Genomic DNA, 20,433 nt, shown 5'->3' with positions numbered 1-20,433 from the left:
GCCTTTCCAGTTCCACCCTGTTGTGTTTTGCCATTTCTTGGCTAATCAGTTCCTACAGAATTATGACCACATTGTGGGACTCGGCCGTGTCCCAGGAGTGGTGGTGAGGGAACCTCGTGTCGGCCCGTTTCCTCGGGACTGGTGACACTGAAGCCCTCTCTTGATGCATTTCTGGGGCTGTTCGCAGAGGGACGATAAAGTCTGGTTCGCCCGGTTTCGGGTCAGACTTGCAATGTTCATTGATTGACTGATTAATTAGTGGAGATGCTGGGGCTGGAACCCAGGACCTCCCGCACGCTAGGCATGCGCTCTGTCGCTGAGCTGTACCCTCCTCCCCCCACCACGCTGTTCCAGACCCAAGCCCCTCCTAGCACGCGTCTCCCTTGGGTAACGTGCCCTCCGCGGGCAGCTTACATCTCGATGCGCGACCCCACGCGTGACTCCGCTCTTCTTGTTTGAGTGTAGGACCAGCCTCCGGGTCGATGAGAATCTTATGATTGACATCTGTCTTTCTCTGAGGCAGTGTGCCAAATGTTTGGTCCTGCTCTTCTGTATAAGAAAAAAGTCAAACTTCCTTCTCAGAAGCCTGTGACAGCAGCGTGCAAGGTGCTGGGGAGTGGCCCTAGGTCCTTGTGTGTGTTTCTTCCTCACGGGCAATGATAAAAGATTCCGGAGAAATCAGAGATTTGACATGCGTTGTTCTTGTAACACAGGGTGAGTTTGGTTTAACACAAACTAGGTGCCGATTTGGGTCGGAGAGGTCCTAGCCACCTGTCTGTGTGTGTCTGTCGGCAGAGTCTAGCTGCAGCTTCTAAATTTTAAAAACAAGGGTGTGAGAAGTGGCAGGACCATGCCCGGCTCCTCTCGCAGCCTTTGTACTTTTCCTTAATGCCAGAGAGGGAAACACAAGCACGCCCCTCCCCGCAGTAGCTTTTCTGCAGAGGAATTTTCCTATAGACTTGCAGGATGAATTACAGCCAGCACACGTAATGAGTTTAAAATGTATTTTCACATTTTTTTATGCCTTGCATCACACTCTCACTCAGCATTAAATCAGTCAAACAGCTATAGTTTGTTTTTCTCCTGTGTTACTGAAACCTGGATCCTAATCTCGTATGTTTCCAAAATACACTCTCAAACCATCTCAGGTTAAGGTAACTGAGGCTGAAATGATGTCTTTAAGCATTCTTCTTAAAGAAACCCTCCAGGGCCCGTTCCTTCCTCATTCCTCTTGACCTTTCTGTGGCATTTGGTGCCATCAGCCTCCCTCTGCTACAAGAAGCCCTTCCTTCTGCTGATCGCTGACCCTCATCCCTGCCCAGGTGCTCTCCCCCAAGCCCGCACCTGCCCTTTTGCACCCACAACCCCCTGTACTCTGCCTTCTGGCTCCTTACTCGGAGGAATGTTGCTTTTCCTGGAAGCAATCCTCCCTACCGAAGGATTTTTAGATTTTTTTTTTCAGTCCTAGTAACGCTCTTGTTCAAATAATCGCCACTCGGTTTGCCCTGTGGGTAGGTGGCTGTCGCTTCAAAGACCACATCCAGGGCTCCACCCTCGTCCTGATCACCAGGCCCCTGCCTAGTCCTGACTCATTCCCATCCCTCGGCCCGAAGGGACCACAGCTCGGTGAACCCCCAACTTCCCTTCCTCCTGCCACTGCCTGAGTCTAAATTCTCACTGCTTTTCCATTTCTAACCTCTCCTCGAAGCTCGTCAGCGGTACGCTTTTGGGGCTGGATGAATAGCCCTTTACAAATCCAGCCTCCCTCCCACCACACCCTCGCCCAGAATCCTCGCCGGAACCCACTCGGTGATGCTGCCGAGCTCCCGGCGGCTCATCCCCTACTTCCCAGGGCAGGGAGAGGGCAGAGCCCGTGAGGTCCTGACTCTGCTGCTCAAGGTTCCTGCTTCCTGCTTCCTGCTTCCTTCTCCCTCCTCCTCTCCACATTCTGTCCATGCCTCCAAACCCAGGGTTTTCTCCCACTGCCCACACAGTGGGGCTCCCCCAGCCGCCGCAGCCCGTCTCGCCTGTGGACCCCTGGGCATTTGCATGACTGTCCTTTCAGCCTCTGGTCCGCTGTTGCCTCCACGTTTGCCCTGAAGGGGCTGAGGAGGTGACCACTTTTGAGCTGGGTCACCTTTTCTGTCGAGTCACCACTCAGATGCTTGAGAAGGGGCACCTGTTAGGATGCACCCTGGGTGTCACTCCCACACGTGTTAGCAATTTATGTGTCAAAGGCTTTAACACAAAAACCCAGCAAGCATTAATTCAGCCGAGTAAGATGGAACTCCTGCAGTGGCTGGTCTAGGTTGCTCATTCCTGCACCCCGAGGTGGTTGTCCAGCCATCTGTGCTTCCGTGCATCCCTGTCCTTTACGTGTCTTGTCGCCCCTCTCAGATGGGAGCATCTGAGGAGCCAGTTCTTTGAGGCGTATCTTTCTAAAAGCTCTCGGCTGCATCTTCGTATGCAATTTGAATTGTGTCAGACTTAACAGACACGTGTCCAAGCCCTGGAGAAATCTCCCAGTTTGGAGGAGGAACGTGGTTGGCTTCTGGGTCGCCATCAGCTCCCCAGAGTGGCCACCAACTCAGGGCCATCTCAGTGCTTCCCAGGGAGGGAGGCCACTGTGCCGCTGTCTTCTGGACGTCGACTGGGAGTGAGTTCGCCTCTGAGTCGCTCACTGCAGCGCGTGTTTCTCTAACCCCCAGACTTACTCAAGGGGTCTTCCCCGCCCCGAGAAAGACGCTTCTCTCCCCCGCTGAAGAATCTGCGCTTTCCTTCCCCAAGAGACCTACCTCTTCTTAGCCTCCGTCTCCCCTCTGCTTTCCCTCAACAAAACCCTGTCTTCTTTCCTCTCCTCAACGCAGCCCCCGTCATGAGCATATTCATTCCTCTCACGTCCAGGGAAGCGGCCACTGCGGTCCTGTGGGCAGCGTGGAGTCGGCCTTTCCCGCCAGGACATTGCCCCAGGACCCGTGTCAAGCAGCAACACGCCTCAAAAGACTGAACAGAAACAGACCCGCAGACACAGCCAGCACTGTGATAGTTGCTGGGGAAAGGGGGCGGGAGGGGATAAATTTGGGAGCTCAAGACTTGCAAATGTTAGCCACTAGCTATAAAAATAGATTTTTAAAAAAGGTTTCTTTTGTACAGCACAGGGAACTATGTTCAATATCTTGTAATAACCTTTAATGAAAAAAATATGAAAACGAACATATGTATGTATGTGCAAGCCTGGGACACTTGCTGTGCCCCAGAGTAAACCCAGGGCGCAGGATCTGAGCTGACGCATCGCCGCCCAGCGCTCTGTGCCCGGGACAGGTTCTGCGTTCTCTATTTTCAAGAAGTTGAAATTTGTCCCATTGGCAGAGGAGGGCCTTTTTTAAGGGAAAGAATAAAGAGGACAAAAATTTAGGGAGCAAAGTGGACATTAACTTAAAATGAGGAAATACAGCCAAGGACTCATTGTGCTGTGCCTTGAACAGGACCTGCACGTACCAGATGCTCCACAAATGTCTGTTGAAAGGAAAAGAGAATAAATGACAAATCTATCGCTGCAGCCGCGTTGCTGTAGAAAGTTGGTCAGAGAAAGCAGACAGGTCCGGAGATGTTCACGTGGGCGTTTGACTGATTGTCACTGGCCCTTGCAAGTGGGGTGGTCTGGAGCCCCCACTGTAGACTTGTGGTCACCCTGCCTCTGACTGTCTCTAGGCACCGAGATCCCAGAGTCAACACTGACCAAACTGCCTCTAGTGTCCTGACGTTAGACATTGCAAAACCATGGGGAGTAAGATTCTTTGCGGAGTGACCGCGTGGACCTTGTGTGTTGGTAGGACGGTCCTGAAAGAATCATCGGTGGTCTTGGTGGGAACATCGTGGAAATACCCAGCGTGCCGCCGTCCGTCAGGGACAGATGTCCAGTACCTGCAGGCAGCACTCTTAGGTGGACGGCAGACAGCTCTAGCCCTTTGCTTCTGTTTCTGGAAGACATTGCATTACTGTGGCCTGTATTCCCCACCCTGGCGTCTCATACCTGCGAGTGGCTCATTTATTTTGTACCTGGAAGTTTCTACCTCTCAGGTGCCCTCACCTGGTTCCCGCGTCCCCCCACCACCCTCCCCTCTGGCAACCACCTGTCCATTCCCTAAATCTATGACTCTGTTTCTGTTTGGCTATGTGTGGTCACTTGTGTTGTTTTTTTAAATTCCACACATAAGTGAAATCATACAGTATTTGTCTTTCTCTGCCTGACTCATTTCACTTAACATAATAAATACCTTCTAGGTCCATCCCTGCTGCCCCAGATGACAAGGCTTCATTCTTTGCACAGCTGAGTAATATTCCACTGTGTGTGTATGTGTGTGTGTGTGTATATATATATATACATATATATATATACACACACACACACTGCATCTTCTTCATCCAGTCACCCGTCCGCGAGCACTTGGGTTGCTTTTATATTTTGCCTGTTGCATCCGCTGCAAGTTAACGCCCTTAGGTAGAAAGCAAACAGCTCTGCCCTTCGAATAAGTAAAATGCGTACTCACACACTGTGACGTTTTCCGTACCTTCTAATTTTAAATAGGGATTAGAACTCAAAGGTGTGTTACTAACAGTGGAAATCCTTTTATTCGTTTCCAATAATCTTATGTGAGTGGGGACAAATGAGTACTGTGATGTATGACTTCTGTATCATAATTCACATGATCTGTTTGGTTCATAAACTTGTCCACTCTTCTGCAGTTACAGAAAGTGTGCTTTCTCTTACGAAATGATTTTTTATGCAAGGCTGTTGTATTAATTTGTTTGTTATTCATTATTCTCTTTTTCCATCAAATGTTTGTTGAGCTCCTACTGTGTGCAGGCACCCTTGAAGGCACCAGTATCACATCTGAGCTCGTGCTGACATGTTTCTAGAGGGAGGAGAGGGGAAATAAACAAACAATGGAAATGGGATGTGCCATTGGTGAGGACTTTGCGCAAAACTAGAGCAGGTTGTGGGAACAGAAATTGACCGGGGGGGGGGGGAGAAAGGCGCTGTCGTCTCAAAAGGGCTGGAGGGCCTTTCTGCTCAGGGTGATTGGAGCAGAGCCCCGCGCTCTCTGCCTGGAGGGTGAGGGGCTGAGTGAAGGGAGGCCGAGAAGCCAGTGGGGCTGGTGGGGCTGGCGGGGCAGGTGGCAAGAGGGTTGTTGGAAATGAGGTTCAGGACCAGCAGGGAGTGCATTCATGGGGGGATCTCTCAGCCTCAGGAAGCTTTTGCATCTGAACCTGAACAAAATAAGAAACTAGTGCAGAGACATGAGTGGCAAATGGCATGATCTGACTTAGCTTAGAACAGGGTTTGTCAACCTTGGCCCCACGGACACCCCGGGTGGGACGAGTCCTCGTGGGGGCCTGTCCTGTGCATCGTAAGGGGTTTGCAGAATCCCTGACCTCTACCCACTGGATGCTGGTAGCACCCACCTCCCCCAGGGTGACAACCAAAAATGTCGCCAGACGTTGTCCAGTGTCCCCAGGGGCTTGAGGGGGGCAGTAGCATTTCCTGTTGAAAACCACAGTTTTCAAAAGATCTAACTACCCCGTGTGACACTTCAGTTATCCAGAAGCCAGCCCTGGACCACTGAATTCTTCTTTTTTTTTTTTTTTCCTGTATTCACATGTAGAGATTTGCTAGAATTCTCTCACTCGATTAATACTCAGCTTAAATGTGCCTTGCTTACCTGCTTGTGCTCAGTAATCACATCCTAACGTGAAGGCCAAGACTTCGTCTTTGAGCCAGATCCCTGAGTGACTCATCTTTCCCGTACCTGTGAGAACAGCCCCAGACGGGTCCCCGGGAGCCCCGGTTCACAGGCTGGAAGAAAATACCGCAGCTCTTGCAGTCAGCTCGTGTCACGATGTGCCCGACGGGAGGGCTGCCTCGGAACTACACAAACCGCTGATTTCACAAGATGCAGAGATGCAAAAAGGCTCACTGTGAGGGGTTGACAGCACTCACTCCCCCACTTGTTTGCTTAGATTCGGTGAGAATCTCAAATATGTTCTTTTGGTGTGCCTTTTCTTCACCCTCAAGACCCTGCTGACCCCTGCCTGGAAACGTGAACAACTACGATGACTTCATTTGCTCTGTGTTATCCGGTTTTTAATTTCCCGTGAAGGATCCGTCTCACAGCTGCGCTGCTGTAGCTGAGACTTCTTTGCACTGAATGCCAGAGTCCTCTCGGTTTGTTCCTGATGTGTCTCCTCCTGTGCTTAAGCAGAGGAGCGGGTGTGCCTGTAAGCAGAGGAACCGTTCCTGCACGCAGCCGGCACTGCAGCAAAATCAAGACGGTTGAGAGTTTCTGCCTTTGACCCTCATTGTGGCTGAACTGAGAAATTAGTGAGCTGGGGCGCAGACTGTCTTGCACGTGGATTCGGCCTGGAGGAAAAGGGTGCCTACGAGCCGAGCCTGACACAGAATGAAGTAATCAAGAACCCTCGGGTAATGCTCATGGACAAGGATAACCCCAAAGTGGAGAGGTCGATGTCCCGCTCTGTGTCAGTGGCTAGAGTACCATTTTCAACCTGGGGCTCCCAGTTCGTTACCACCGGGGCACTGGTGATGAATGAAAGGAGCAGAAAAGAAGCTGCCCTGTCCTGGAGTCAGCAGGTGGGAGAAGGAGGGAGGGCTTTTGAGGGGGGGCCGCGCCGAGGCGGGAGTGTGGGCGGAGCCCTGCAGGCCTCGGTCTAAGCCCGGCTGCAACTCCGACTGATTGTGAAATGTCTGCAGGTAGGTTTACCACCCCAGGCCTCAGTGACCTCATCTCGAAAATAGGCCAGAGAATGGCAGCTGCTCAGAACTGTACTGAAGGTGAGCGTCAAGCCCCAGGTGTGGCAGGGGACTGGCAATGCTGTGAGAACAACGGGGAGGAGCCTCATCAGGTTGACCGTTCGTTCTCACATCTTAGGTTCGGAAGGGCTCACTGCCTAATTCCCACCAGAGCATTCCTTGGATGGACAGACGTGTGCTTTTAAGATAAAAACATAAGGAAAGTTTTAGTGGATCACAGAAGCATCACAGCCTAACTCGTGATCAATTTTTAAAACATTTCTTGGCTACAGTTTAACCTGCTGATTGGAAATATGAAAAAAATTAAACTTTAAGAGTAAAAATGGAGGTTTTGCATATAGTTTAATTTTTACCTTTTTGGGGGAGGTAATTAGGTTTATTTATTCGTTTGTTTTTGGAGGCAGCAGTGGGGATTAAACCCAGGACCGCGTGCGTGCTAAGCCTGCGCTCTGCCACTTGAGCTGTTCCTTCCTCCTTGACTGTAATTTAAATACATCCATTGTTTATGAGATAGAAATCAGTTATGAAGGAAGCTTGCGTCACGTGTTCGTACCAGGAGCCCCCAGAGCGCCTCTGAGTTCTGAGTCCTGTACTGACAGGTGTAAGAGGGCGTCCCTGTTCCCCAGGCGCTGCTCCCTGCTCCCCTCCCCCCAGAACCGACCATCGCGCTGGAAGGAAACCTCAGCTGCTGCCTGCGGGGGCCTCCGGGGATCCGCCTGCGGCCTTCTCACCCGCCCCTGCGCCCCGCGCCTCTGGAAAGCGTGCTTCTGCCCGGTTCCCTGGGAAAGGGGAGCTCTTCCCTGCTCTGGGGGCGGGGAGGCTGTCTGTCCGCACAGCTGCTGCTTCCGCTGCCCCTCTGAGCCTAGACAAGACCCCAGGGAGGTTTCCCTGGGCCGCCTGGGCAGCTCCCCCGCACTGGGAGACCACCACTGCCCGCCACCTGCTCCTTAGTCCCCTTGTCCGCTTGTCCGTCGTCACTCACGTCCTGGGAGGGGCGTCCCAAGCTCCCTGTCCCTGCAGCCCCCCGAGGGTGTCTGGCCCAGAGCCAGCACTCAGCGAACACCTGAATTGAAGAGTGAAAAAAAATAGCTCAAAGAGAAGTAAAAGCAGGTGAACGTCTGGGTCTCGACACAGCTTTAAAGCCGAAGCTGCGTCCCTCATTTTCAGACGGTCAGAAGGAGAGAGGCTGAGCAGAGCTGGCCCGGCTGAGCAGGTGCTGTTTCAGCCCCGGCCGGCGGGTCCCGCGGGCGCCTCGCGAGGGCCCCTGTTCGCCGCGGGCGGGGCCGTGGCTTTTCCACCGGGTTTTAAGTGCGAGGCGTCAGGAGCTCCGGCGTCTCCCGGCTGGTGCACGTGGGAACCCTTCTGCCGGGCGTCAGCGCCCTGCTGGCGTTGCCTCAGCCCCCGTCCCCCTCCCCAGCCCCCCCACCATTGCCAGCCCCCCCACCCCAGCCCCAGCCCCAGCCCCCCTGCAGGTCTGGGCGCCCGCGCTCTCGTCTAACACCGCCGCCGCCCCGCGGGGGCTGCGCTGGTCGGGTCCCCTGGGCGGAGCGAGGGCAGGTCCCCAGCCCCGAGACCTGAGTCCCCGTGCAGCACCTAGGGACAGGCTCGCGGCCTGAGCGCTGTGCGGGCGCAGGCCTCAAGGGCCGGGGTGGGGGGCATCCAGGAAGGAGAGGAGGGTCCACCCCGGAGTCGGGCTCTGAAGGGCTGGCCGGCCGCCGCCTTCCCCCTGCTTCCCGCCCTCGGGACCACGGGAGGGAAACCGTTCTGCCCCGTGAAAGTGGAATCCAGAATATTCTGCTTATTATCCTTTTTGAATAATATGTTAACCTAAAACTTGAGAAAACCTAAGCCAGAGCCGGGCAGATCTACTGTGCACCCGCCACCAGGGGCAGGAGCTGCACCGTGTCCCTGGCGTTGAACAAAAATCCCCCAGTCGGGTGGACCTCCTTCTTTTGGCTCTTCAGCCTAGTTTGACAGCGGCTTCTGTGTCCCTGCGCCTCGGAGAACTCAACGTGGGATGTGCACCAGACGCTTAGCGAGTGCTGTCACTGCGCAGCAGCCAGAAGTGGGGCTTTGAAGTTTAGTGCTCCTGAGCAGACAGTAACAAATTTTGTAATAATGTTGAAAATACATTTATCTTTTCAAAACCATAAGGTGGCTTCAGCTTGACTTAATTTAAACACTCAGAAAGCTTCTGAAACATGAATATAGCGCTATGCTTCTTGGAGGAAATAGCCTTCTCAAGGTAGACGGTTCTCTAATGACCAGTTCTTAGACCGAGGACATCAAGAATTCTGTATAGATATGCTTGAAAATAACAGATCAGGAAATTCATCATTGTCATCTCACATATCCCATTACGTTTAACAGCGTTGTGGCGAAATTTGGTGAATGTTCTGTAGGCCATACACTTGATTAAGGATGATTATTTATTTACTGTTTCAAATGCAACTAATGTTGTATGACTTCCTTCTACTCTTTGAATTAACTTATTCAGTACATTTTATCAGAGAAGAATAGTGTTTTTTTCTGCCTTGTATTTCAGGTTTTGAAACTAACATGAACCTTACGAGCCGAGATGATCTTGGTACACCAGATGCTGCATCAGAGACCCAAGATGGAAACGCGAATAACCCCGGAATCCAGTTATCTAAGTCACTCTCCAGTGCCAACACCGCTGAAAATGGGAATCCTTTCTCAAATGGTAGGCACTCCTTCAAACTCAGAAGCGAGTAGGTACAAGCGTTAAGCTGTGCCAACTGCCTAGGAAGACTGAGCTTTTTGACGTAAGAATGAAGCAGCCGTAAACACTGGGGATTGGTTTAGAACATGAGATATCACCATGAGGTATATTGTCAACTTCTTATTTTTAACTTAAAGAATTAAAATTGCGTTCGTTACTAGCTGACTTTTCAGAGATTTTTCTGGAGTATTTGGTCTGTGGAAACCAGTAGAGAATGAGTCTTGTACTGAGCAGGAGGAGGAAATGGATGTTCTAATGGTATTTTTAAGGAAAAATTATCTTTTTCTTTTCCTACCTAAAATGTGTGAAGAAAAGTAATATTGAAGGAATGGTAAATGCCAGACTGGCTTTAAGTATTTAATGTGAGTGCACCGGTGAACTTGTGTAGAAATTGGCTTCTTGACCACGTGTGTCCAAAACCTGTCAATAGTGGCTTAAATAAAAAGCTATTTCTCCCACACTGAAGAAACCCAGGGCTTCTAGTATTGTCTGAATGCAAAATTCAGACCAACCTTATCTTTTATTTTATTTCATTTAAAAAAAATTTCCCCCATTTTATTGAAATATAATTGACATATAACATTGGGTAGTGTAAGGGCTACAACATGATGATTTGATACATGTGTATTTGGCAAACGATCACCAAGATAAGTTTAGTTAACACATCCATCATCTCACACAGCTACCCTGTGTGTGTGTGTGTGTGTGTGTGTGTGTGTGTGTCTGTGTGTGTGGTGAGGACATTTAAGTTCTACTCTCTTAGCCCCTTCCAAGTATACAATATGGTGTTCATTTTTTTTTTCTGGCATGCCAGGAGATTTTGTTTTTCAGTGTTATTTTTGTGATTTTAAAAATGACACATACTTATCGTAGAACATTTAGCACATCTTAAAAGCTGTCAGACCTCACATCCCACCACCCAGAGCTAAGAGCTGTTACAGCAGCAACTTTATTGTGTGCTTTCTCTCTATTCCACGTGCATGTTTCTGTTTCTATATTGAATATTTGATGTCTTATATGATGTCACAATATTTTGTCTCTCAATATTTTGTCACACATATTTAACTTTACCATCAAATCTTGTTTTAATTGAAGTACAGTTGATTTACAAGTGTGTTAGTTTCGGGTGTACAGCACAGTGACTCAGTTATACACGTTCTTTTCCATGATAGGTTATTAGAAGGTATTGAATATAGTTCCCTTTGCTGTACAGTAGGTCCTTGTTGTTTACCTATTTTATGTACAGTAGTGTGTATCTGCTAACCCTGAACTCCCAGTCTCTCCCTCCACCCTCCCCTTTCCCCCGGTAACCATAGGTTTGTTCTCTAACAGACAGTCTGTTCTTGAAGGCACTGGGGGTGGGCGTGGAGGGCAGTGAAGGCCAAGCCAAAAGGCCTATGTTCTGGCTTTTCTCCGAAGGCACTGGGCATCTCACTCAGTCCACAGGAGGCAGCTGCGAAGCTGGGCTGTGCCTCCTAGGATTGTGGGACAGGCTGAGTCTAGCACCTGCCAGAGTCAGAGGGTGAGGCCAGAAGAGCAACCAGGAACCACAGCTCAGCTGGGAACCACCTCATTCTCTGGGGCCGGGCTGAGGGTCCCCCGGACTGACGGAATCCGCAGGTACAGGGGAGAAGAGCGCATACATCCATCCCAAAGGGCAGAAACAGCATCCCAGGCTTCAGAATGTTCTTGCAAACTGCTCTTCAAATACAGAGTTCAACCCATAATCAAAAAGAACCAGGCGCGTGAGGACACCAGATAAGATGAAAAGCGACAAGCAGAAATACCGGTCCATGGCAGAGGATCCAAGGGGGCTCAAAGAGTTGGCGTTCAAAAGCACGCGCTTTAAAATAAGTCTGTTTACTACGCCCAGGGAGATGAAAGGGTGAGACTCTCAGCAGAAATGGGAACCCATAAAACGTGTCAAATGGAAATTCTGAAATTGAAAAATACAGTCGTAAAGTTAAGGATAATAGGAGATGAGTCTAAAGTTATTAGACACAGCTATTAAAAAAAATTCCAGGGAAGTGGGAGATAAATCAGAAAATATCCCGAATGAAACACAAAGAAGCAAAAGAGAGGAATGGAAATGCCAGAAAATGGCTTGGAGGCCTGACGGGCGTGGTGAGGAGGCTCCTGGGGATCCGGGGAGAGAAGGGAGGACCCGGCGACGAGAGACGGGACCTGCTGAGGGACATGAGAGAATTTTCCAGCCTGGATGAGAGCATGGAGAAGCAGGTCTGGGTTGGCGGTTTTCCTGCAAAGCTCGATGTGCACTTTCCAGATGACCCAGCGGCCGCTTCCGGGTGTTTACCGAAGAGAAATCAAAGCGATGCCACAGGCACCTGCGGGCAAGTGTGTCTCCCGTCTTTGTCGCCATCACTTAGAACTGGAAACAAACGAAGCCCCTCCAGCTGGTGGCTGCACCTTATTGCTCTGTAGGAACTGCCCCTTGCCCCGAACTCAGAGGCTGCTGTCTTGTGGTTTCTGTGGGTCAAGGAGAGTCTGGGTGGGTGCGGCTGAATGAGTGACTTTTGGTTCCCTGGTGAGGAAGCAGTCAGCCGTCAGCCAAAATGATGTCATCTTGAGGCTGGTTGGAGAGCTGGCCCAGTTTCAAGATCACTCACACGGGCTTCTGCACACCGGGGGCCTCGCAGCAGGGCAGCTGGCTTCCCCCGGAGCGAGGAGTCCATGGACGGCGCCCGAGACGAAGCCACGCTCCCGCACAGCCTGCTTTCGGGGGACGCGGGGACACCAGCACTCCTGCCACATCCTGCTTGTCAGATTCGGATCCCGCGTCCCAGCGTCTCGTGGGAGGGGGTGACATGAGGTGTGAGTGCCTCCAGGTGGGTCCATCGGGGGCCAGTTCACAGGCTGACCGGGGCAGGGTTCAACTTTGCAAGAAAACATGATGAACCGCTATTACACAGGACAGAATGGGCGACCCGCAAGCGCAGTGCACCAAGTGAAAAAAGCTAGAATCCAAAGACTGCAAGTGCGATTCCGTGTAGATGCCATTTTGGAAAAGGCAATACCGAGGGACAGCGACAGCCGAGTGGCGGCCAGAGGCTGCGTGTAGTGGCAGGGGCTGGGCCCGGTGACGGACATCGCAGGCTGGGCGGCTGATAAAGGGCGGTGATTTACGAGTCACAGTTCTGGAGGCTGGGGTCCACGGTCAGGTGCCGGCCCGGAGGGAAGCGCTCTTCCAGGCCGCAGGTCGCCAGCTTCTTGCTTGTCCTCGTGGGGAAGGAGCCAGCTAGCTCTCTGGGGTCCCTTTTATAAGGGCACTAATCTCATTTGTGGGTGCTCTGCTCACATGACAGAACCCCCTCCCAAGGTCCCCCTTCCTCAAACCGTCAGCCTGAGGGTTAGGGCGTCAGCACATGAATGTGAGGGGGACACAGACTGCTGCAGAGGGGCATGTGGCGCTGTCGACAAACAAGGGTGCATGTGTTCCTATAAATTTATAGACAGGTACGTATAATAAAGGTGCATCTTTCTGTCTGTAAATGTGACTTTTGTTTAAAAAAGAAAAAAAGCCTGAGCAGAATAAATAAAGAGAAAACTAGGCACATTGCACTGAAGCACTGGGTAACTAAGCGTGAATCTTAAACGCAACCAGAGGTTAAAAAAAAAAAGACAAATTACCTTTAAAGAAGCAGTTGAAGTCTAAAGACAATGGAATCACACATTTAGCATGCTCAAATAAGAACTACCAACCTAGAATTTTATAGACAATAAAAAACTTTCGAAGGAATGAATAGGAGTTAAGGAAATTTTTAGGGGAAAAAACCCTGAAAGAATTAAACATGGGCAGACCCAGAATGCTCAGAGGTAAAAGAAGGAAAAATCAACAATAAAAATGTAAGTGAAGGCAGGAGGGGGTCAAAACAATATTTAATATTATACATTGATAAATCAAGTTAGCAGGTTATAATTTCAAAGGCAACCACTGAAAGAATAGTAATGGGGTATATAATTTCCAAATTAGCAGAGTAAAATAGAATCATAAGAAGTCAATCAACGCAGAAGAGAGCAAAAGGGGTAAACTGGGAATATCTGGAAGTAAGACAAATAGAAAGCTCTCAGATGGCAAGCCTAAAAGCACATTTGAAAATAATTAAATTGAATTCCGTTAAATTTAGAAGCTTCTTAGTGTAAGTTCACATAAAAGATTAATTGATGAGTATAATATTTTAAAGTCTGAAACTTCTGAAAAACATGAGGATGCTGAAAGTTTAAAAGCGAATCGGTAGAAAAGGGGAAGATATTAAAAACACAGATATTGAAAACAACAGTTCTCGTCCGTGGGGAGGTTATAAATTGCGTCTGTAAGAAATGGATAGATTCAGGAGAGGGGAGAACCTAAGTTACTGAGACATAAGACAAGCAACACAGCCGAAGGGTAAACCTTTAAGCAATCTTTGAAACATTAACAAAACTGAGAATTCTCTTTCAAAGGTGACAGAGAAATGAAGTGGACACAACGCCATCTCTGAGTGACAAGGGGGACCCGCCAGAAATCGGGCAGAAATTAAAAATGACCGTTCATTGTATTTTGAACAGTTTCACGCCAGAATAAATTTGTTCATTGAGATGAAGCCGTTTCTCAAAAAACAAAAATTGGCAAGTTACCAAAATGGAGAAAAGCCGGAGTATGGCTAGCCGGTAGTGTAAACGTTCAGTCGTTGAATTTGTACATGGAACCCTTCCTACAAGGAAAGCCCGAGGCCCAAATGGCTTTTCTGGTAAGTTCTGTCAAAATTCTAAGGATGAAATAATTCCGCTGTTACACAAACTCTCGTGGAGAAAAGAAATGAAGAGGAAGGGGAAAATAAATACATAAACAGAGCACTCTCCCAGCTGCCATCAACAGCCACTTAGTGACGGCAGGACCGGCACCGTGGGACGCCGGGGAAGGGACGATCAACTGCTGTCCACGTGAGGGACAGAAATGCAGCCTGACCCCTACCTTGGGCCACACGCAAAACGTTCCTCACAGGTTGTAGGTCTAAATGTCCAATGTAAAATAAAATGTGTAGAAGAAAATACAGAATAATAATTTTTCACCCTCAGCGATGGGAGAAGAAAGGACTTCTTAGACAAGCTAACAGGACATAAGGGTGCCAACCACAAGGGGAAAATGTGTACGCAGCAGGAGAACTCGTTTTTAACGCATTTAACCGATAAAGGGTCATGTTCAGGGTTTACTTAAAATAAAAGCAGACAAAAACCATTGGATAGAGAATTAGAAAGGAGAAGTGAATACACACACAAATATTTTTAATAAACTCCAACGTCATTGATAATTAGATGCAAATTAGAGCTGCCACGTGACCCTGTGACACACTCTATGAAATTACAGTGGGGTCTATGGAGGGGTTTCCACAACACTTAGGGCAGTGGTTTTACCCAGAGGAGAAAGAGCCAACAGAGATTGGGAGAAAGGCTGTTGGGAGCTCCTGGGTGGCTGACAGTGTTCCATCTCTTGGCCTGAAGGGTCATTGCAATTCCTCAAGAAAAGAAAAAAATGGGAGAGAAAGAGGGAGGCAGATTTCCGAATGGAGGTCAGAGGTCCAGGGCCCAGGACCTCCGTGAGCGTCAGAGATTCCGGCTTCGTCGTCCCGTCTCTGGCTTCCCTCCAGGTCCAAGGAAGAATGGGGAGGTAGTTTTTCATCTGAACACATGCTCACCCAAAGACGTTCATTGCTGACCTACGCAGCAGGAGGGGGCAAATGGATCCAGGATGAGAACTAGCCAGGCAACGTTCATCACAGGGCTGGCTGTACTTGGGAGGGGTCTGGAGGTGGATAGCAGATTAGATCAGGGTTTGTTCAGGCTCAGCATTCAGGTCCTCAGGGTGATGTGGGAATGTTCTGGTGGCACCAGAAAAAAAAAAAAGATTATTTTCATCACACACAGAGAAAAATCCGAACATGTTTACGAATGCTGCCCCATCATACTGAGCAGGGATTGCACGTAATGATTAGGAGCATTAGGCTCATAAGACAGAGGCTTTTCGGTGCAACGGAAGGAAATGACACTGGGAAGACGGAGCATTTTTACGCCAGCAGGAGAGATTTCTGGACAAAGGAACTGCAGTTGCCAGGAATTTATTGCCCCGGAAACAGACAAGCCCGTGCGGGCGCCCGGGTCCTGCAGTGTCCACCTCCCTGAGTTCCCTCCTGTCTGACCTGAGCGGCCTCTCAAATAAGATGCAATTGTTCATGGGCTGCTTTAACTCTGCGCAGGTTATAAAAGCTATGCATGTTTTGTGTGGCCATTTGGAAAATACAGGGAAGAATAAAGAATGAGTAAAAGCTACCACTCATTCTATTAGCTAGAAATACTCTAAGCATGTCTGATATTCTGCCATGTGAAAAATCCTGTTTTTTAATACAAATATATGTGTGCATTTATGTAATATGTCTGGTTTTGTTTTTACAAGGTTTGAGTTACACTGTACGTGCGGTTTTAACTGTCTGGTTTCCCCTCAGGAATCTCACGTAGCGTATATCTGTCAACAAACTCAGATTGCCTTGTCTACCGCCAGCCATGAATTGTGTGCGATTCCTCACGTCTCATCAGACAGGACTGCCAAGGTTTAAAGCCACCAAGCCCTTTTGTGGCATATTAGAATTATCCCCCAATTTTCCACCCTTAAAATCACACTGAGTGTTCACGATCGATTACTCCGACTTGATTCAAACAGGCATCTTGTAAAACTTTCCATGTTCATGTGTAATGTTCAGATTTACGAGTGTGTGTATTGAGATGGAAATGTTTCTTTTAACACCATTGCTTTCTGAAATCGCTGATGATAACCTTTTGCAAAAAAAAAAAAAAGGTAAGGACAACAAAAACATTGGATACCCGTATACTGAAATTAAAAATTCCTAAAATAACGAAAATGGAATTTGAGTGATAGCAATAGTCAGTGAGAGTATGATGGAAGAGCATGTCACAGGGGTTGTGTGTATCTAGTAAGAAGATCTCAGTTTTGGAGTTTTTAAGACTAGCCACTGAACAAAGAGGGAATTTAGAATATATTGGATGGCCAAAACTGAATACACATATTTAAGAAAGATGACCATATGCACATTCCCTTCTACTACATTTTCTCCAGCTCACCTTGAGCGATGCTTTTCCTACCATAAGGAGAGGAAAAAATAGAAACACCCCTTCACGAACATATTTAGTTTGTCTGAGTCTTGAGTCAAAGCCAAAAGCTACGACTTGGGAAATATCCTAGAAAACTTAATACAGAAAATTCCTAGTCTTACTCTAAAAATCAAAACAAACCCCCCAAATCTGTGGAACAAACAAACACACAAAAATCTCTCTAGACCAAATGGAAATTTTTATAGAATACGTTGCCCAAAATTTATCATATAATATTACATATTTAGGAATACCAGGCTTCTAAACTTCAGTATGTAACAGATAGTGTACGTTCAAACCCTAGAACAGAGGGTTATATGTTATCCCAGAAATGCTTATAGAGACCAGATTTTAAAATAAAGCTAGCTCTGTGTCATTGTTCATTGACGATCACTTGAAATTCTCAAGAATTATACACACAAGAGGAAAATTATTTCAGTTGGGATTTCAGTCTTTCAAAGGAGCCTGGCGTGTTTCTGTTGGTCTCCTTGTGTGACCACCATGAATTCCTGGGTTCCTGAAGACTCCCATGAGTATTAAAATATCCGGCAGGATGCTGGGATACTGAGGCAGACATTTCCTGATTGCAACAAAGTTACATATTTCATAGGAACCGCTAAGTCCTGTGCAGGGGCAGAATCAGAAAATTTCTCCTTCTTCCCACGATAAAAATTGAGCAAATATTATACATGTAGAGCTCATGATATATACATGAGCATTATAATTCAAATCAATTGGCAGTGCTGATTCATAATTCACAGTATATAGTCAATGTGCGTTCCAAATAAAGGCACAAGATGGAAATAAAGGTTTAAAATAACTTGAAGTTTTAATTGAATCAGAAGTAGTGGTATTTGCAAGGAAATGATTTCCCTTGAATTCCAGTATCTGCATGCTACCTCTGTTCCCAGAAATAATTATCTGTTTGTTCATTTGCTGAAATATAGTTATGTCTGGGTAATTATAGCTATCACTTACTCTAATTGCCATCCTTTTACTGATGTGAACACAGACTTGGATCTTTTTTTGTATACTTAATTATTCCCTGGACTTGTGGTTATTTATCATTAGATTAGAGAACAGTTTTTAGTGCTGGAACGTTGTAGTTATATCAAACAAAATATTGTGAATATAAAGATGTTTATTTTGCGGGGAAATAAAGATATAACAAATTCCATCTAGGCCATTTTATGTTCAGTGTGATTTTCTTTCTTGCGGCTCGATGGCTATACATTTTATTGCTGGGCATCAGGAAAAATGGCAATTAAAGAATGCAGTCATCACGTTTGGTTTTACATTTACCGCTCTGGGAAGACCGGCTCTTTTTATGTGCGCTGTATTTATCCTCGAGGTCTTGTAAGGGAATTTGTGATGCTGAAGGGCTCTCCACCGGGAGGGACTGGGTGAGCCTGTCTGCAGGCCCAGCAGCTCTGCATTCTTTGCGCAGACGCTGGACTCCGGGCCATGCTGGACCTGGTGCCATAGCGGCACTGAACCACACAGGTTCTGAGAGCATCTGAGAATGGCTTTTTCCAGCCAAGCTCCTGATGGGTCTAGACCGCTAGCGAAGGAGTCTTTGGTTGGCATCCACGAAATCTATTCAGATACGGGTTTTACAATATCATTTGGTTTCTGGGAATTGTAGATCCTTTGGAACAGGTACTGCTGTCTGATTCAAAGCCTAACCAGCAGGGGAAGCAAGCCTTCACTTGACAAGCTGGGATATTGTGCAATTATCTATTTTGAGCAGCAGAAGGTAGACTTGTAAAGAAAGCAGCAACTCCTCAGGCGTTCAGAAAACCCTGCCCCACACCTCCTTTGAGTTAAAAATATTTCCAAGTCACATTACATGGTTTCTGGTTTGGACTTCATTTCATTAAATGTCCTCCACCGTAGCTGAGAAGTCGGGTTGAAAATGACTGGACTGAATTGCTGGCTCGGCCAGTTCCTGGCAATGTTGGCTGCTTCCTGTTTGCCTGGGTTCAGACCCAAGCGTTGATGCTTATTGCTAACTCTAGGACCCCGAGAAAAAGACTTAAACCCTCCAGTGCTCACTTTATCATCATAAAAATGGGGAAAATCAAAGGAACTGCCTCGTGGGATTGTGACGAGGACCTAGTACGGTGATGCCAGCTCAGATCAGTGCTCAGTAAACACCACCTATACACAGACGTCATGAGAGCTTAGATGTTTCAGAGCTAGCAGATCCCTGAGGATTTGTCCAATAAAAACCAAAATCACAGCATGCGTGTGAATGGGCAGCTACCCTGACCTTTCCCTCACAGGTCTCTGCCCGGCCTCCTCCCTCCCGCCATGTGTGAGGGGAGCGCACGAAGCCAGCAGTCAGTAGACTGCATCCGACACATGCCTGGATCACGCCTTACCTGACTTCCGTTCTTCTCCGCCTCAGATGAGCCACACGCTGCAATCCCCCGAGCCCGTTTACCCCCGGTGTCCATCTGCTCCTCTTCCCACGTCGGGGCTCCCTCAGTCTGTTCTCAGGCTCTACAGGACTTTCCCTCCTCCCTTCCATGACCTCTTTGCTCCCTTTTGTGCTGTTATGACCTATTTCTTCACTCTCATTTCATTTCTTTTGCCAATGCAATCCCCCTTTTCTCAGGTGGAGTAACACCAGGCAGCTCTTGGTGTTCCTGAGCCGCCTGGGAAATGTACTCTTCAGTGAGTGTTCACTGACCTTCATTTCCAGGGAAATGTAGCAGTTTTAGTCTGTTCAGTAGGCGCCCAGCTGCCTTTACTGGGGGAAGGTCTCACAGTCTGACTGCTGCTTTGTGTTGACCTCAACAGGTTTACCTGAAGAGGATGGATTGTCCAGGTTGTCCGGGGGTGGAACCTCATCCTTCCAGAGACACAGAGAGAGTCACACCACTCAGGTAATGAGCCCTCGGTGTGCCCCTTTGCGGTGATAACTGAAGGTAAATCACAAGAAGAGATTCACGAAGGCATGACCCAGAGAGTTCGTTCCTCACGGAGTAGGGAACAGGTGTTTTCAGCTCTGCCATGAATTTCTTCAGCTCTGCATCCTTTTTCCCTCTGTCTCAGCTGACACCTATCTATTTTCTGCTGGTTTCAAAAAAAAAATTAGAAAAAGGTCCAAACTAAACGAAAATTATTAAATGATTTAAGTGAAGTTGATAAATGTGATCTTTGCTGGGGCATTTTAAAGGCACTGTCAGACGAAGGGGGATTACAGCCACCGAGGGGTGTTAGTGTTACTGCGCTGACCTCAGCTCGAACAGAAAGACTTAAAGTGACGGCAACATGGAAACAAAATGCTCGAAGCACCGAGGCTTTCTGGCAGGCCGTTGTGTCTCAGTTACTACCTCCCCACTCCGTGTCATCCAAATTCACTTTAAAAATATCATGTGATCCGAACACTGCAAAATCAAACTGAGATTACAGTTCACAAAACTGTGTTTTGATGTGTTTCAGTGCTGTTACCTGTATGCTTAATGTGTTTAGCTTCAAAACGCTTGCCAAAATAAAGAAGATAATCATTTAAAAAAAAAAAAACTAGTGTTAGTAGAGAGAAAAACGATTTGTATCCGATAATTTAGTATTCTTTTTATGTTGAATTAAAAAATACTGTTTTCAATAATTATCTTCAAAAAGATATGACTGTGCATTCAAGGTGGTGCACAACACAACCAAAGCCTTTATCATCAGTATGTTCAAAGAG

At 47.9% G+C, this 20,433-nt stretch overlaps 1 protein-coding gene across 5 annotated transcripts in view; it reads left to right on the top strand.

Annotated features, from left to right (window-relative positions):
- Positions 1 to 20,433, top strand: part of LOC140694444 (unconventional myosin-XVI-like) — a 48,730-nt gene that overhangs the window by 7,061 nt on the left and 21,236 nt on the right. The window contains exons 1-3 of one of the 5 annotated variants that reach the window (XR_012070084.1): positions 5,824 to 6,652; positions 9,378 to 9,536; positions 14,037 to 16,062. Coding sequence is in view for 4 of the 5 variants with exons in the window: in XM_072957693.1 (XP_072813794.1) it covers positions 9,392 to 9,536; positions 19,542 to 19,627 (231 nt within the window). In the remaining variant the exon portion in view is untranslated. Of the gene's footprint in view, positions 1 to 5,823; positions 6,653 to 7,924; positions 8,046 to 9,377; positions 9,537 to 14,036; positions 16,063 to 19,541; positions 19,628 to 20,433 lie in introns of those variants that run through there. The other 4 variants (XM_072957692.1, XM_072957691.1, XM_072957694.1 and 1 more) reach the window with 4 other exon arrangements.

The sequence above is a fragment of the Vicugna pacos genome, unplaced genomic scaffold (assembly GCF_048564905.1).
Source record: "Vicugna pacos unplaced genomic scaffold, VicPac4 scaffold_21, whole genome shotgun sequence".
Lineage (NCBI taxonomy): Eukaryota > Metazoa > Chordata > Mammalia > Artiodactyla > Camelidae > Vicugna > Vicugna pacos.
This window is presented reverse-complemented; position numbering and strand designations above follow the sequence as displayed.